Here is an 18130-nt window from a genome sequence, read left to right as displayed (position 1 = left end):
TTGACCCCGGGGGGAGAAAACCTCTTGGGAAGCAGTCATCAAGCCTCCAGTAAAAGAGATTTTGGCTTTCTGAGGGGCAGAAAACCTCCAAGGGGTTCACCTCCTGGCCGTGGTCTTGGTGCATCAGGCTGGGTACAGCATCATGGGCTTGCAGGGGGATGTCCCTGGGGGCAGGAGGGGTGGTGAAGAGGGAGATGAAAGACAAGAGGAGAGGGATGGGGGAAAACAGAAAAAAAAAAAAAAAAAAAAGGAGAGGAAACAGTATTTCTGGCGATTCTGGCTACCTCCACGCAGAGGCATTGCTTGCAGAGTGTCAGTGGTCCTGGTGGCTTTGGGAGGCTCAGCTAACAACACTGGAAAGCACGGCTTCCTCTCTAGTCCCAAAAGCTTAATGAAAGCCTGAAAAAATAAACAAAAATGGCCTGACTGCCCCCAAATAGAAAGAGTTTCTGGCATGAAAGGAGAGCAGGACATTCAGAGGTGGCCGGGAGCTGCACTGGGGAGAAGCGGAGCACGGCGGTGAAACCTCCATCCTATTTCTTTGGACTTTTCTTCATTTCCCTTGCAGCCAGTGCCCTCTCGTGGGAAGCTCTCACAAACCAGCCCGATTGTGATCATTTTTTCCCAATCTTTGGAGCAATCGATCACCCAGGTGAGAGGAGGAGCGTGCCACAGAGACGTGGCTTTGCTCAGGCCTGTGAGTGCCACCAGAGGAGGCCTTTGTAGGCCATGCCGGCTTTGGGGGTGTGGAGGGCTCAAGTGAAGGCTGTGGGAGTTTGTAGGGGTGCCCAAGACCCCCAGGGCCCCTGCCCATGTGTGTGCTTGCTCGCTGGGAGTCAACGTGTGGCCCTGATGGCTCATTAAGGATGGCTAATTAACCATGGAAACCCTCTGTCACCATCGGCTCCCATTCCAGGTCAAGGAGGGAGAGATTGCCTGCGGGCATGGGGCTAAACACATCTCGGGGTGCTCGCCTCCACGGATAGCATTATGACTCTGTCCTGTTGTGGGGGGTGTTCCACTGCTGCCCCCCACTCCAAAAATTGAGAGAATTGGGAGCATGAGCAGCAGGTGAGAGCAGCACAGGGCCCAGCCCAGCGCAGCAAAGGACCCTGGGGACAGGGACAGCTGGCGGGGGGAGCAGCTGTGACCTGGTTCCTCCCTTCTCCAACCCAAAAGCGCCGAGACCACCACCAGAGAGCCTGGTTTTGGTGCATATGCTAATTTATAGGCTAGGTGTAGCCATACGTATGTATGGTTATGTATATGGACACATATATCCTCTAAATATGTGTATGGGGATATATATATGGGGATATATATACAGAGGTATGGGGACATTTATATATGGAAGTATGGGGATATATATATGGGGATATATAATATATGGAGGTATGGGGATATTTATATGGAGGTATGAGGATGTATATACGGGGATATATATATATGGAGGTGTGGAGGTATATATATGGGGATATATATATGGAGAAATACCGGGAGGTATACATGGCTATGTATATGCAGTATATATATATGGATATATATAAATGGAGAATATATGTCGATATACCTATATACATACATGGATATACTCCATATACATACATACATATATACCTACACACATAGGTGGGTATATCCATATATATATATGGATATGCCCCATATACATACGTATATATATCTGTATATGTACATGGATATATCCTATATACATATGTATATGGGATACATAGATATGCTCCATATACCTACATAAATATCCATATACATACATGGATATATTCCATATACATACTTATATATACGCATACACAGATATATCCATATATATACATGGATATACCCCATATACATATATATATATATCCATATATATACATGGATGTACTCCATATGCATACATATATGTATATATATGGATATATCCATGTACATACATAGATATAATATATCCTCCATATATACTCCATATACATACATATATATATAAATACAGGGATATATCCATATATATACACGGATATACCCCTCGTACATACATATATGTACCCATATACATACAGGGATATATATATATATAAAAAAAAGTTCACACGCACGCCTCTGGCCCCGCCCCCGGAGCTGGCCCCGCCCTCCTCGAAGTCCTCCAGAGCATAAGAGCTGCAGGACAGAGGGACCCGCCTGGTGCTGCGGGCGGAAGTACGGGCTGTGCGCGCCGGAAGTGACGTCGGGGCGGGGCCGCCGCCTGCTGTGAGGCGGCAGGGGCCGGGCGGCGGCGAGGGGGAGGGGGAGGTGAAGATGCCGGTGGCGGTGATGGCGGAGGGCGGCTTCAGCTTCAGGAAGCTCCTGGAGCAGTGCGAGACGCAGGAGCTCGAGGTGGGGCTGCGGGATCGCGGTGTGTGCGTGTGTCCCGGTATGTGTGTCCCTGCGCGTCGCCGTAGCCGCGCTGCCCCTGAGGGCCCGGCCTCGCCGCTGCACTGAGCCCGAGTCTGCTCCGCTGCAGGCCCCTCGGTACCAGGAGGACATCGGGGCCCTGCAGCGTGCCCAGAGCAGGGCTACGGAGCTGGGAAGGGCCTGGAGCACAAGTCCTGTGAGGAGCGGCTGAGGGAGCTGGGGGTGTTTCTCCTGGAGAAGAGGAGGCTCAGGGGAGACCTCATTGCTCTCTGCAACTGCCTGAAGGGAGGTGTGGGGAGCTGGGGGTCGGCCTCTTCTCACAGGTGGCCTCAAGTTGCACCTGGGGAGGTTCAGGTTGGAAATTAAGAGAGGTTTCCTCTCAGAAAGAGCAGTCAGGCATTGGGACGGGTTGCCCAGGGAGGTGGTGGAGTCACTGTCCCTGGGGGTGTTCAAGGAAAGGTTGGACATGGTGCTTGGGGACATGGTTTGGTGGGTGATACTGGTGGTAGGGATTGGTTGGACCAGATGATCTTGGAGGGCTTTTCCAACCTCAGTGATTCTATGAAATGCTTCACTGTGAGGCTGGTGAGGCAGGAGAGTGCCTTTGCATGCATGGAACAGCTGCGTGGCAGGGCCTGTTGTTTTACACTCAGAAGCTGTATTCCTGCCTTGTAGGGTGTGTACAGGGTTACTGCTGCTTCTCCTGAAGAACAGCAGTAGCTCTGGTTTTGCTTCCTTCAGTGGTGCTGTAGATGTAAAACTGCAGATTGTCAGGCTGGTTCTTCTGGTTTTCCATCTGTTCTTCCAGTCTTCTGACAGAAACTAATGAAATTTGTTTAATTTGGCATGAGGAAACACCAGAGGTGAAGTTGCACAGTACTTACAGGTGGTATTGCTTGAGCTGGCTTTGTTTTAGCAGTTGTAATCCAAAGAGCATTTGCGGAAATTATTCAATTCCTAGGTAGGTGATGATCCCTGGAAAACAGTAAGAATAGCTGGGGGTGATATCCACTCTGATACAGCTAATCATCTCTTCTTGGCTTAGGTGAGCTCATAAATCACACATGTAATTAAATCAAGTAGCTGCATAATTGGCTTCCTGTGAGTGCTTGCTGCACTGCCCTTTTCAATAAGCTTTTAGCAATTTATCAATCGTTTCAGTTTTTAAATGATTATGGACTATCAAAATTTTATAACTTTGTTATAATTCATTTTTCCTACTTGTATGATTTGTGAGGCCTGCTGAAGTGTGGTAGTGCTTAGGCTGGCTTTTTCTTTGGAAGAGAAGTTCAAGTGAGCGAAGAAATAGTACTCTGGCTGGAACATCCAGAATGGAAAATTCCAGAATGGATGGAGTTTTTCTTCCTGCATGGAACTGAAGTTCAGATCAAGGTGATGAAATTGTGAGTGCCTAGAACAGTTTGTGAGGAAGTTAAAGATGGTTACCACTTCCCTGAGCAAGAGCTAGAACACTAGTGTGGTGAAGTGTCACGTTCTTATCCATGTGGCAAAACAAAGCTAAGTTTTCTAACTAAAACTTCTGGCATGTGCAAGTTACTCTGCATAGAAAGATACAACTATTAATGTGTTGTGGTTTAGCCCGGCTGGCAGCCAAACACCACACAGCCGTTCGCTCACCCTCCCCCCTCCCTCTCCGGGATGGGGGAGAGAAACGGGAAAGTGAAGTCTGTGAGTTGAGATAAAGACAGTTTATTAAGACAGGGAAAAGAATAACAACAATAATAGTATTAATAGTAATAATGTGTACGAAATAAGTGATGCACAATGCAATTGCTCACCACCCGCTGACCGATGCCCAGCCTATCCCCGAGCAGCCGCCCCCCCCCCACCCCGGCTAGCCACCCCTATATATTGTTCAGCATGACGTCAGATGGTATGGAATACCCCTTTGGCCAGTTTGGGTCAGCTGTCCTGGGTCTGTCCCCTCCCAGCTCCTGCTGCATCCCCAGCCTGCTCGCTGGCAGGACAGAGCGAGAAGCTGAAAAGTCCTTGGCTTGGTGTAAGCACTGCTCTACAACAATTAAAACATCAGCATGTTATCAGCGCTCTTCTCATTCTAATCCAAAACATAGCACCCTGCCAGCTACTAGGAGGAAAATTAACTCTGTCCCATAATGAAATACTGCAACTCTGACAATTTGTCCACAGCCATTACCTGATGTGAAAAACAGCAACTGCCTTGGAATGTTTGGTTTTAATGAACTTAGCTGCTTGCTTAGTTTGTAAGATGTCTTGCTTTTAAAATATCTAACCAAATTCTTTGTGCTTGTTTTTTAGGCCCCTGGAGGAATTGCAACGCCTCTTGTTTATGGCCAGCTTCTAGCTTTATACCTGTTGCATAATGACATGTAAGTGGTTTGTATTAATCTTTAACTTCAGGTAGTGGATTTGTCACTGTTAGGCTGATCAGGATTGACCTGTAGCTGCCAGAATGCTGATGGTTTGTTGTGGGACTAACAAAATGCATGTGGGTAATGCTGTGTTCTTGAAATAAATTAAAGTCCAAACTTAAGTTTCTCAGCCCCTTGTTCTGTCAGATTATTTTTCTCTGTTGGCTTTTGCCCACCTTCCCTAACCAAAGGGAAAGGGGCAGATTTCAGAAAGTTGTTTAAGTAGTGAAATGGACTCTGCTGGAAAACATTGAACACTTCGGTATTTGATTTGTGGCTTTTCCAAGCTTTACTCACTTTGAATAAGATCGCAGGCTGCTGCTTGCGTCTGCAGCGTAGTAGGGCAGCTTTAAACTTAAAAATGAGGGATACTGATGGTTTACAGAAGTTTAATCTAGATCCATCTGAATGAAGCTGTGATCCTTTAAATTTAGTCTGGTGAGCTGTTAACTGCATCCCTGTATGAACTTGATTCTTTCCATTTAGTTTTATTGATGTGCTGCTGGTTACTTATTCTGGCAGAGTAAATGACACTGCCACATTTGATGTCAAAGCCAAAGCGAACGTCAGTGTGGTGATTCCATGATTTAAGTGTTTTCTTGCAATGGAGCTGTATATTCTCCTGGGGCAAATTCTACTGTGTGCTGATGTTGAATATTAGGTTTAGTTATTTAATTCTGACTTGGTGTTGTAGAAATGTGCTTTAATAAAATGCAGTGAATCGTATTTTGTTTTGTTTTAAATCTTTCTGAGCATTTGTAATCAGTTCCATTCTAGATTTCCTCAGCTGTGCTCTAAAGATCGATGACTAAATATTTCAATATGTTTCAGCCTTTAAATGCATGTGAGAAAGCTGGGTTGAGAAGAGCAAGCAGTCTAAATCTTTAATCTCCAAAGCAGGGTGCAGGCACACCAAGAACACTTTCTTGTACTACTAACAAAAAACATCAAGCTGGAATTGCATTTTTGGCTCATCATTTTAGGTTTCTATTTCTGTATTTTATATCAGTACAATAGTGCATGTGTATAATTTCTAAATATACATGTATTGGTGGTGGTGTGGGTGCTCAGAAAAGTTTTACTGATAAGGGCATGATTGAAGTTTGGAGACCACCAGTCTAAACGACAACTGACAGTGTAAGAAGTTGCGCATGTGTTTGTTCAATTTGCAGCTGTTCCAACAATAGTGCAAAGCTGACTTTTGTGAAGTTCTGCTTGTGGTAGAAATGTGGAAAACCTCTTCTCAGCTTGTATTAAATGAGTCAGTTAATGAACTATTTTGTTGTGACTGTCATGTCTTCTTGAAAATAACTTTTTCTACTTCATTAGACATAAAAGGAATATTTGAAAGCACTAAGATTGTGCCATGCTTGAGTTAATTTTAATATCTGAACCAACCTTTTGGTGTCCCCTTGTAGCAAACATTTGGTCACTGAGAAGCATTTTTAACTTCCTTTTTCTAGGAATAACGCACGATATCTTTGGAAGAGAATTCCTCCTGCTATTAAATCTGTAAGTACTTCATAAAATGCCAGCTGATACTAAAACAGCTTTTGTGTAAGCTTGCACATGATTTTTCCCCCTCCAAGGATTCTATTTGATGGGTAGCTTTGGACTCAGTTCTTTGTTGTGAGCTGCATGTCCAGCAGATGGCATACTGGTCTTCCGAAGGTCTTCCAGTTGCAGATTTGACTGTTCTCTCTGCCTTCCAAAGTAATCTGTGATGTAGGATTCTGTAAATCTGGAATTCTTCTTTGAAAGCCTCGTGGTAAGGGGTAGTCAGCTGGAGGAAGGCAATGGCTCTGTTCTGAATACCTGATTCTGAGATGGGGCCACATTCCACCTGAAGGTGTAAAATACCTTGTGCAGTGAAATGCAACTTCAGATAAGTTATGCTATCAGATTTAACTTTCTGAAGGCACTTTGGTTTGCATTGCATGTGGATCAAAGATGCGTTTTGAGCGTTTAGCTAAATATACTAGGAATGCCTTCAAACTTTACTTGTTGTTTCAGTTCGAGATTTTTTTTCCAAAGAAACAGTTGGGGTTGTATATTTTACAAGAAACAAGTGCTCTGTAGTCCTGAATTAAGAAGTCTCAGGGTCAAGATGGGACCTGTGATATGGTTCTGAAAGATTCTTTTTCTTGAAAAAGAAAAAATAATTACATCAGTTCAGTCAGCAGTTGGCTGAACCAAATTTTATTTGGGCCTTCTCAGGAACTTGCTGTGTTTGAACAGCAGTATTCTGTGAGTAGCTGGTCTATTTTTTAGGTGTAACTTGCATTTGGTGTGAAGCAACATTCTTATTGGGGGGGGGGAGTTTGTTGCATGAGTTACTTTGGGAAGGTTACACCTCTGAGAGTATAGTATTTTACATTGGTAAAATGGTCATTGCAGAGAACAGACAACTATGGATTAACTGTTTTTGTCTCAACAGGCAAATGCTGAACTTGGTGCAGTTTGGTCGGTAGGCCAACGAATCTGGCAGAGAGACTTCCCAGGAATCTATACAACGATCAGTGCGCACCAGTGGTCTGAGACTATTCAACCAATCATGGAAGCACTTAGAGGTACCTTAATTTTTTTCTTGTTCTTGACAAGCAACAGCTTAGTATCGTTAAAACCCAGAGGTGGTCAGGAATATTGTTGCCAAGTATTTGTCTGTTTTAATTAAAGGGTCTTAGGTATCAGGTGTAAATGAAAAGCTCATCAGAAAAACTTTTAGGTATGACTTCAAATGCTTTTATTTATCGTGTCTGGTTGTGTATTCTTACTGGATTTTCTTTCTTACTGGATTTTCACACAGTGTTTGACTCTGTAATAGCAAAATACACTACTAGACACTCAACTTTATCAAACTCGTTTAACCAGGAGTGTAAGAAGCTTGGTTTGACGTTTCAGAACCTTGTGATGCTTATGAAAATTTCTTTTAAATGTGGCTTTAAACAAATGCTTTAGTAGTTGTAGGCTGTATAATAGTGACATGCAAATAAACAGTCTTGCTACTAGAGGGCGCTACAGACTGCTAAAAATCTTTCAAGGTATTTTGCAGTAATTGCTGTGAGTTTTAGAAACTGATTTGTAAATGCTTTGGTATTAAAGCAGATGTGGGGGTAAAAGGGATAAATGATTGTAACTCATTGCTATTTTTCATGACTTTCTGATTTGGAACTATTTGAGACAAATCCATTTCAAATGGCAAATACAGTCAAAAGTGGAGTTCCTCAAACTGCAGTTTACATCCTGGTGGTAGTATCCAAGCTGCTGCAAGCAACATTTTGAAGTTAAAAGCCATCTCTGAGAGGTTTTGCACTGGCCATAAGCAAGCTATTGTCAGTATCTGCTGACTGAGACTTGAACAAATTGTGGGAAGGAAGGGGGAACTTTGAGGTTTTAGTGGTTTTCCCAAATGGATTGTGTGCTGTTTGGATCGGAAGCATTTTCTGAGGTTTCGTTGCTATGGAGACTAGTATGTCTGCTTACATTTATCTCTTTTTAGATGCAACTAGGAGGCGAGCTTTTGGACTGGTTTCTCAAGCATATACATCAATAGTTGCAGATGATTTCGCAGCCTTTGTTGGGCTTCCTGTAGAAGAAGCTGTGAAAGGTACTTTCTGCTTATTCACTGAGTAGTTTTTCTGCAAAAGATTGAGATCAGAGAGCTATAAGTGGTAAATAAATGTATATACAGCCTGAGTTTATTTTAGAGTTGATGAGGCAGTGCAGAGAGGTAAATGGCTTAGTTTTAGATAAATGTTTGAGTTTTACTTGCTACCAGTTACCTTTAGAATCCCCTTCTACATGTAGAAGTGTCAAAGCAATTCACTGATGAACAAAGTGAAGGTAGTGGGCTAAACTGGTTTAATGTGCTTTTACTTTCAAGAGCTTGTTTGTTGAACTAAATGTCTAAATACTTATGAGAAATGTCTCAGTTATAGCATATAGGCAGCATACAGAGATGCTTTTCTACTTGTCTTAGTGCGTATCTGGTTTGTTTCTAACAATTGTATAAGATTTGTTCCTAAAAATTATTTAAATGTTTTTTCAGGTGTGTTAGAACAGGGCTGGCAAGCAGACTTTTCCACTCGTATGGTAATGCCTAAAAAGCCAGGTGGGTGGAGCTGTTGTTTCATTGGACATTGAATTTACCATTCTAATAACTATGCAATAGTTTCTAATTAAAATTTTGCATAATGTTATTTCAGATATTTTATGTGGATTTATGCAGCTGTAAAACATGGGATGTTTATGAATTGTAGGAAGCACAGAGTAGTGGGTTTTGTTTGGTCTTACAAGCAGTCTAGATTAAACTAAATCCTCAAATTAACATTTTTAAACAAAAGCAGACAGGATATGCTATGACTTCTCCAGCTCCTCCTCTGCTGCTGGCTCTGACTCAGTGGAACATAAGTTGGATGACCTCAAATGACATGTCTTAATCTAATAAAGATGAGTAAAAATATACCATTTTTGAACCTGAGAACTTTTTCAGAAGTTGAACTTCTTTAGGCAGGGATTTAGATCTTTTTTCTGAGGACCTCAAGTTGTTGGTATAATTTCCTTTGCTTTTAAAACTTTCTACTGAATCTTTTAACTGTCGTGGTGTTAACGATCTGTGTTCCTGCAAAGCTCAGCCTCCAAAAACACTTTTTCATAGTGGTATCTACGGCTGTTTTCTGTTTGAGGCAAAGATAAATGTTAAGCTGTGAAGGCGGAGATAAAATGACTGCTCTTAAACTGTACAGTACTACTCTAGAATCAGGAGCCAAATTGTCATGCATCTTAAGAGAACATAACCAAACAGAGTCCTGAGCTCTTTGACCATTTTTTTCATGAACTAGTTGCAAAATAAGCTGTTTTGAGAGCTAGTTATGTGGTTCTTTTCCAAAATTGAGTGCAAGAGCTACTAATGGGACAAAAGAAATAGGCAGGAGGTATTCACTGTTCTGAAGCTGCATGTCTAATTCACTGAGCATTGGGTATTGTATGTATTAAATATGAACTAAAACCTGGGCAATGAACAGGTTTAATTTTAAATACCTGTTTATCCAGGTTTGGCTTGGTGCATATAATCATTTAAAACTGGTCCATGGGGCTAACTTCTGTTGTTTTTTTTCTGTAGGTGTACTGGAAGCTTCCTTTAACAGATTTATTCCTTCATCAGGTACTTCCTGTTTGTGTACAATTTGCTTGCATATGTTGAAGACTTGCATGATTAATATGATCAGTTTCATAACTTAGCACCACAGAATAGGAACTGGTTCCTAGAGAACTGTTGTTTTTCCCCCTCCCCCAAAATAAAAATAAATACAATTGGGCTGCTTAAATGTTTCTCCCTAGTCTTCTCTTCCCCTTACGTATAAATCTGCGATTTAAATGGTGCCCAAGATTCACACTTACATAGCTGATTCCAGAGCAGGAGTAGGCAGTCTCTGTAAAACAAAAAGGGGGTTGGCTAAAACTTCTGATGAAAAGGTAACTTCTTCACAAAGCAGCTCTGAGTATGCTTCATTGCTTTTGTGAGGAGGGATTTCTGAAGTCTTCTGTGTATAAGAAAACAATTGTTTTTCTCAAAGCTTGGCTATAGGTTGTATTTTGTCATGCTGATTCCCAAAATAGTTCCATTTTTTCTACAAGAAGTAACAGTAGATCTGAATTGGTGGCTTGTTGTGTCCAATACAGTTGCCAGAAGTGTCTTCAGTTTACAGGTTTAATTTGAAGCCCATTTGAAGAGCTAGGGTCTTGCTTTTTGAAACTATTCTAAGCAGTATGTCTTGTTCAACTGCATGGATCCCTGTTAACTTTTCAGGAAGAATAAACAATGCAATTTTCCTGCTTTTTTATTTTCTGATGTTAATTCCTGATTTATCTACCTAGTTCTAGTCACTTGTCTTCCAGACTGTCCTTAAGCTGTAGTCCCACATTGGCTGGTGTTTATTTAAGCATCTGCATGTGCACTGCATTCTCCTGCAACCTGTGCAGTGCTTTGTTTTGTTAGTCAGATAACCCAGCAGATTTGTGGTGTCTACAGTATGTCAGCTTGTAAGGAAAGGAGCACCTGAAGAGCTCCAGCAGTGCTTCTCCTCAAGTGAAGCTGTCACTCTTCAATATTCGCAGATTACAGCGTGTACAAAAATTTTTTGAAGCCTGCTGACAACTGGAACTTGATAGAAGTATTTTTGCTGTTAGTAACTCTTTGGCAACTTAATTGTGCAGATGATAAAAATAGTCTGTCAGCTAAAGCTGCATAGGCAGAAGTTATAGTTCAGATGTGCCCCCCTAAGATTCTCGTGTTTAATTTTTTCTCTACTGTTATCATGAATGGTATTGGGGATTGATTTACTTAATAAAAACACAGCATTAATGGAATTATTTTCATTATTTTTCTAGAACCTGCTCCTGTTCCACCAATTCCAAATGAACAGCAGTTGGCCAGATTGACTGACTATGTGGCTTTCCTTGAAAATTGATTATCCTGCTTCTCTATCCAGAGCAACTTGGGAATCCTGTGTACTGACAGTTCTAGAAATCTAAGACTTATTTTGTATCTGTTAAATGTTGCAGCATCCCTTACTCAAATGTGTAGAGTATACCATATACGTTATCCCAGTTTGTGTTTTGCCAAAGCCAAGATAGCTACTGAAACAGTCCTTTAACTCCTGTAATTTTTGTTCAGTAGGTACACAGCAGTATTACTTAGTAAGGTTTTTTTAACTGACCTGTAGCCAAGAGATGCAGAACTTTTTTCAGGTATATCAGAAATGGAGAAGAAAAGCTTTGAGGAATGAAGCAGATTAAGTGTACTGGGGGATTAAGGTTACTGAGTTACCTGCTTCTGTGGTGAGCACTGTAGTGCTTATCGCAGGTCAGTTGTGTGTTGATCTAAAGTACAGACTGTGGAAGACTGCGACCCATATCTGTAGAGAGCGAATGTTTTGATGAAACAGTAACTTAAATAAGAAAACTATTTACAGTAACCCTTTTGCAAGTCTATTTGTGACATTTTTTATAGTTGATCTTTTTTTCTTGTTGGCCTTTCTGGTTTGTCGAATCTTCCTTGTTGTTTTGATTGTGAGAAATTTCACATCAGGCATGTTTTTATGGCAGAATAATTGAAAGGCAAATGTTCACCTTGAGGAAGAATTTTACTTTTTGGAAGGTTTTATTTTTGAGTGAGTGCACATAGGACACTAGATATTTTGCTTGGAAACTGTACACATTAGAGCCTGTCATGTCATGGTTCTTTTCAGTACACTGAGCAAGGATCTGCTACCAATGACTCTTACCTGTCCAAGCTTTCTGGATTGGTCCTGCAGTTACTGGAAAGGAATTTGAAAATCAAGAGTAGGTGTTCTGGAGTAGAGGCCAGTCAGGATAGGGATGATATTTTATGCTGCAATATCAGTTTGAGGAATAGATTTCCTATACCAGAGCACTGCTTTGTTAATTTTTAAGTTGAGAGTGGATTGTAGAAGCAAAAAAAGACTTGTATTTCCTGCTTCTTATCGTTCTTATTATGCTGGTAAAAAGACTGTGGGAGAATAGTGGTGCTCTAAAGGGCAGTACATGCTTTCACTTCTCACCCCCATTCTTCAACATCATAGTCAGCGGTTCCATCATTGAAGATGGCAGGTGTGCTCTATGTTGTGATTGTTTTTCCAGTGTGCACTACCTACTGTACATTCTCTTGGGGGAATGTGTTAGGGAGGAGTTGTAAACTGTGCACTGCTGCTTTGAGAGCTCCCTTTGTACGTAAACATTTAGTCAAAGTGATTATTTATTTGAAACCCACCTAAGATGTGGATTTCTTAATATGATGCAGATTTATTTTCAGTGATATTAAAGAACGCGTTTACACTGATCTTGTGTACTTGATTTTTAATTTTCCTCAGAGTACAGTTCTGGTTTGGCTAGTTTTTTAATGGATTCTTATTGGCATAATTTGTATAGGGCTAGTTAAAGATTAGTGCAATGCTTTGTGCCTAAACAGGTATTTAGAACAGCTTTATGTACAGCAATTGTATGAGTTTATATTAAAAACAGAACACTGCCACACAGGAGTCTTGTAAAAATGTTTGAAGGTGTAAAGTACTTGAACTAGGTGAAAATTTCCCCTTCTGTGCATGTATTGGGCAACCCTGTTGCAGTTTTTTTGCAGGACATGGAAACAATCCTACTTGCAGTAACAGAAGTTAGACATGATTGCTAACCTGGCTAAATACTTGGTTAATTACTAACATGGCTAATTATTTGCACTTAAGTGTTAATAGGAGAAGCGTATTGTGTACGCTGATAATCTGACTAAAGTATAGTAGCTTGGCTCTTGTCTGCCAGCTCTAGCAAGCTCATCACTTTGGGATAGTATCTGGTCTGCTGTAAAATTAAAGCTGACTTTTAACTTTGGGTGTGGGATTAACTTGTTTCTTGTCTTGAGTTCTGTGCTCTCAGCCTTGCTGTTCTGTTTCATCTTTGTAACCGAAGCTGTGCCAGATCTTTTATCCTTGTTACCTTTTTTGGGGGTTTCTGGTTCAGTTTTTAAGTTGATCTGCTTGTCACTGTTCCAATAGTGGATATAGCATAGTTTGCCACAGTGGCAGTGTATTTTGTTTCTTTCTCGATCGTTTCTAAGATTGCCTTTGTTCTACAATCTCTTGAACACTGCTCTGTTCTCGGGATAATAGTGACAGTTATTTCAGTATCTTTCATCAGTAGCGATAACTAGTTTGTGCATCATTGCATATCCATATTCATTTTTTTCTCCTCTGGTTAATGTGATACATGCATGGATAACAAACAAATGCACAGTGAAAGTCAGTAAAATTAAGGTATTTCTGGTCTCTGCAATCAATTTATTTTCACTTGAGTAACTTCTATGTTTACATTCTTGCCTTGCTAGCATAAATAAGTTTTGAATATAACAGGTCTTGTGGTGACTGGTAGTGGTCTCCTTTGTTATGAGAACTGACTCCTTGCTACTCAACCAGTTGCTGATATATGGAGAGATCTTTCCTATTAGCTTGCATAGTTTTTTTGGGGGGGAAAAATCACTGTGAGGTAGGCCACTTAATCCACATCTGTTGATTCTTCCTGGAAAGAGCTAGCAGATTTGAAGCTGCATGCAAAATGCAACTCCACACTTCCTCAAAAATGCTTTTCTCCTTTTTTCACTGGCACAAATGCTATTTGATTCTCCTGTATAGATACTAAAAACACTGCCTTGGTTTTCAGATTTAAATAGGTAGGTGAGGAGTAGGCTGAGTCTTAATACCTCTAGCTCCTTTAAGACGTCATAAATGGTGGTGTTGGAGCGAAATGAAATGCTCTGCTTAGTGTCTGAGCAAGGCAAATGGGACAAGTTGCTGTATTCATGTTAATTTGGAATAAAACTAATGTACTGCCAATGATACAGCTTAAAACGAATGCCTTTGTGGGCAATATTGTTGATAACTGTTATGAGACCTTTAATGAATTCATGTGGCTTGCGTTGAGCTAATATAAGGTAAACCTACAAATTTTGCAACCTGCTGCTCAAATCAGTGAGCCTTTTCTCATTTGATAGCTGATTATCAGCTGATTCACAGTACCCCTAAATGGGGAATTTACATCCAGTGGCAGGTGTATCTTAGTCCTCTGTGGAGATTGCGATGTGCTGTCCTGAATGATTTGGTTTCTAAGGTTAGTTATCCGATAGATCCTCAGAGTGGGAAGGAGGGCTATCTCAGAGTACTGTGAAATGACAGGGTTGAGTTTTAAAGTACTGGATCAGAGTTTGGAGTTACAGCAGATAACTAAATTTCACTACAGATTTAGTGGCTGAAGGCAAATGCAGCTTTTTCATGTTAGCAGAGGGTCACTAGGTAGGGTAGGAGGGACGTTATTGTATAGCATAGTTTGCATGATGAGATTAAGATTTATCTCTGAATGCCTTGAGAAAGCTGTGTGTAGAGCTATTGTTAACCTAGCAAGCTAAAGGTAGGAGTTCAGTTCTTGTAAAGGCAGTGAGTAATTTCAGTGCAGGAACTGTTGTTAGGCTTGCTCAAATGCACATCACAGCTTTCAGTTGGTGAGTGTACTTCTATGCTATGGAAAAGTATAAACAACTTTGTGACGCATAGCAAAAGTTGAAGTTACACATCTTTGCTTTTTTTAAAAAAAATGTTCCTTTCTCTTTTGGCTTGGGCCTATTTTGTTCTAAAATGTTGCAGTCTCAAAAGGGTCAATAGCAAATTCTGCTGAATGGAAACATCAGTCCATCTGTTAGATGTGATCCATGTTAAAAGTTATTTCAGTTTACACTTTCACTGCTTTGGCAAGCCTAGCATAGTTTTGTGCTTCTTTGTCCAGACCCCTGTCTTAGGAACGTATTTACACAAGCAGTTTACTAAAGTAAGATTTGGCATTTGAATGCTTACCTGGGCTGCTTTAACCCTGTGCTTTCAACTCAGCAATGAAGAGGAAATACTTTTGTGGTTTCATTTGTTTTTTAATTGAAGCAAGTAATGTGGGTTTTGGAGTTCTTCCAAACACTTTTGTCAGCAGTGCTGGAACTCTGGAGTGGGAGGACCTTTGGATTAAACCATTAAGAATTCAGCTGGGAGCAGGGATTCTTGAAAGATTTTGAAAAAAGTTCCATTTCAACTCAGTGTTTTCCATTTTCATCTGCATCCCACATGTAACTGAAAATCGTTTTTTTTTGCATTGTGTTACTCTCCTACACAGGTCAGTGATCACTTACCTATGGTTTCAGTCACTGTAGAGAAAGTTGTCTTCAGCTCAAATATGGTTAAAGGAGAAACTGGATATGGAGGCAGAATAGTAGGGTATGGCTCCCTGCTGAAGATCCTCATGGAAACCTTCCCTGGGTTTGAAGAACAAAGCTTAGTAAGTTTTCCAGGATCTGATCGGAGATGTTAGTGACTCAGTTAAATGCATTCTGCTTCATTTTCCTGTAGAAAACTGTCTTGCTGAAAACTACATGGGAATGGCACTGATATTGCCACGGTACACTTGGATTCTGCTGCAGATATGTTACTTAGGCTAATACTTTTCCATGGTTTTGTAACCTGGATAAATGGTGAAAACCAGTGCAGGTTTTCCTTCATTGCTCAAATGCTGAGCATTTGAGAAGGTCCTTTTAAGAAGGAAAGGGCATCAGCTCAGCCTGGTGCTGCTCATTCCTCAGGAGAAGTGGAGGAGCACTTCTCATGCTCATTCTGCATGAGAAGTGCTGATTGTGACCAGAGTTTGTTCTGGTGATTGAACCCAAGATACACACCGCTGTGCTTTGGGGGTCTCATTGGGTTCTCTTCTCTCACCATAACTTACTTCCAGGGTTTCTAAAATGGACGCTGAAGATGATTCAAGGTAGTCATAAGACTTCTGTCTAGGCAAAGGAGAGAGCTAATAGTGTTGTCATTACATCTGTATTCCAGCAGCCTACTGTGTATGTGGCAGTAAAGCCCTGCGAGAGAAAGTAGGGCAGAACTGGAAGAAGATCTTGGGTGGGTGGCTTGTTGTGCCTGTGTCCTTCTGTGTTGGAGTTGGCTGGGCTGTCACCCAGCCAACGTGTTGGTGTTTCCTCCCATACTCTGCAAGGACTGGTTTGGCCCTTCCACTTCCATAGCCACAAGCAATTCAAAGCATCTGCTGCCCAGGGTCTGGCTTCCTGGATTAACGGAAGCAGTTCTGAAGCCTTTGTAAGGTGTCCAGAAGTATTTATTAATGTTTGATAATGTCCAAGAGCAACTAAAATATAACAGTAAAAAGATACTGCTTAGGATTTTACTGAGTAGGCTTAATCTTGTGAAAACTAGAGCTTGTAAGATACTGTGCAAGTCCACGGGGAAGCTTTTCTCTTCAGGTCCCAGCTGATGGTCACATCTATTCCCATTTACATGTTTATCTTTTAATATGTAGTCTCTTGAAACTTTTCTTGTAGTTTAGTAAATGATTGGTAAGCTTCGTGCAGACCATTTATGAATGTTAAAATCAAAGCCTAGGCTTATTTGTTACAATTCAGTGTTTTTGTCAGAAGCAGTGTGGGAAACAAAAGTAAATGGCCATTCTCTGAAGATGCCTTGAAGTGCCTAAATGTTGAGATAATGGTCTACGTACTCTGACACCAGCTATCTTAAGTATGAGAAATGCTGCTGGATGCTGCTGATGGACCTTGTGGCTCTGTATGTAGGATCTGGTGCACTGTAAAATGATGCAAGTTATGAGCCACCTTGCTGTTTTGGCAGTCCACTGCACTGAGGTTTTGTAGTTTCAGCCTGGTTTGCTGTTGATATGACTAAAACAAAACAAACCCCTGCTTTTGTCAAGTGTCAGATTTCAAACAAAAGAGGGTTTTGCAGTCAGCTGCCAATGGACCATGACAAAAGGAAGGCAAATGACTTTCTGGTTGGTGATGGGAAGCAAACTTTAAAAAATATTTGATTCTTGTATTATACCAACTGGCCTGGGAAGTTTGCTACTTTTTCTAATATTTTCTAATATATTTGTGCTGAGCAGCAGAAAGTAGCTTGCGTTCCTGGTGTCCTGTCCTTGGTGTGGGTTGTTAGTGCTTTCATAGCAAAGAACTCCAGGTGGGATGGTAGGGCTGTGTGCCATAACTCAATGTAAATGGTGAGAGGACTTGTTAAGCATTAGAAATAGGGATGCTTACAATCGATTCTGAAGCACTGCAGTAAATGTGGATGTCTCTCGAGCATGTCCTCAGGCTAAGTAACAGTACAAGGCTGGGAAGGAATGAAGACTTTTGGAGCAGGAGCCCAGTTTGTGTATTCTATGTGAGCCTTTTGTTATGTTGGGATAACAGATAGAACAGACAGTGCTGAATCATGACTAGTATCTCACTGTGTATTATAACAGCACAGCCAAGCTGAGATTGATGTAAAAGTATGTGATGAGAATCCGTCTGAGGTGAGAGGACTTATAGATCACTGACTGCACTGAGAACAGGACTTGACCTCTGATTCGCAAGGTAGGGCACGCTCCCTTGTAGGTGTTTTAATCTGACAGATGCTTGAGGTATATGAAGCCTGTTTTATTTCTTTGTCTTTTTACATAGACTTGAGCGTGCTTGAGCGCACAAGCTCTGATGGCAGCCCTTTGCTTCTGACCCTTATGACCTCAGGAAAGAAAGATGACACTGTGCTTTCCTGTCTTATTTGGGCTCTGGCTTTAGACTTCAAGTGTATGAATAAACTTGTGTGACTTAATGAAGTACGATACATAGTGAAAGTCTCACTGTGTAACTCAAGTCAACAGCAAACAAAGGGAACTGTGCTTCAAGCATTTTACTCTAGTTCCAACTCACG

The 18130-nt window shown here is 41.2% G+C and overlaps 1 protein-coding gene across 1 annotated transcript; it reads left to right on the top strand.

Annotated features, from left to right (window-relative positions):
• Window positions 1–2191: 2191 nt before the first annotated feature.
• COPS8 (COP9 signalosome subunit 8) lies at window positions 2192–12666 on the top strand. Its single transcript, XM_040560936.1, has 8 exons — window positions 2192–2379; window positions 4696–4766; window positions 6272–6320; window positions 7246–7378; window positions 8308–8415; window positions 8857–8919; window positions 9931–9972; window positions 11199–12666. Exons 1-8 carry the CDS (start codon window positions 2302–2304, stop codon window positions 11276–11278), a joined length of 624 nt encoding a protein of 207 aa, XP_040416870.1. The 5' UTR covers window positions 2192–2301; the 3' UTR covers window positions 11279–12666.
• Window positions 12667–18130: the final 5464 nt, after the last annotated feature.

This window comes from Cygnus olor, chromosome 6, assembly GCF_009769625.2.
Source record: "Cygnus olor isolate bCygOlo1 chromosome 6, bCygOlo1.pri.v2, whole genome shotgun sequence".
Classification (NCBI taxonomy): Eukaryota; Metazoa; Chordata; class Aves; order Anseriformes; family Anatidae; genus Cygnus; species Cygnus olor.
Note: the sequence above shows the minus strand (reverse complement) of the source record. Positions and strands in the feature narration are given on the sequence as shown.

Coding starts and splice junctions, on each gene's coding strand:
- COPS8 (XM_040560936.1), top strand. CDS start 2,302: ATGCCGGTGGCGGTGATGGCGGAGGGCGGCTTCAGCTTCAGGAAGCTC. Junction 6,321..7,245: donor TTCCTCCTGCTATTAAATCT/GTAAGTACTTCA, acceptor TTGTCTCAACAG/GCAAATGCTGAACTTGGTGC. Junction 7,379..8,307: donor AATCATGGAAGCACTTAGAG/GTACCTTAATTT, acceptor ATCTCTTTTTAG/ATGCAACTAGGAGGCGAGCT.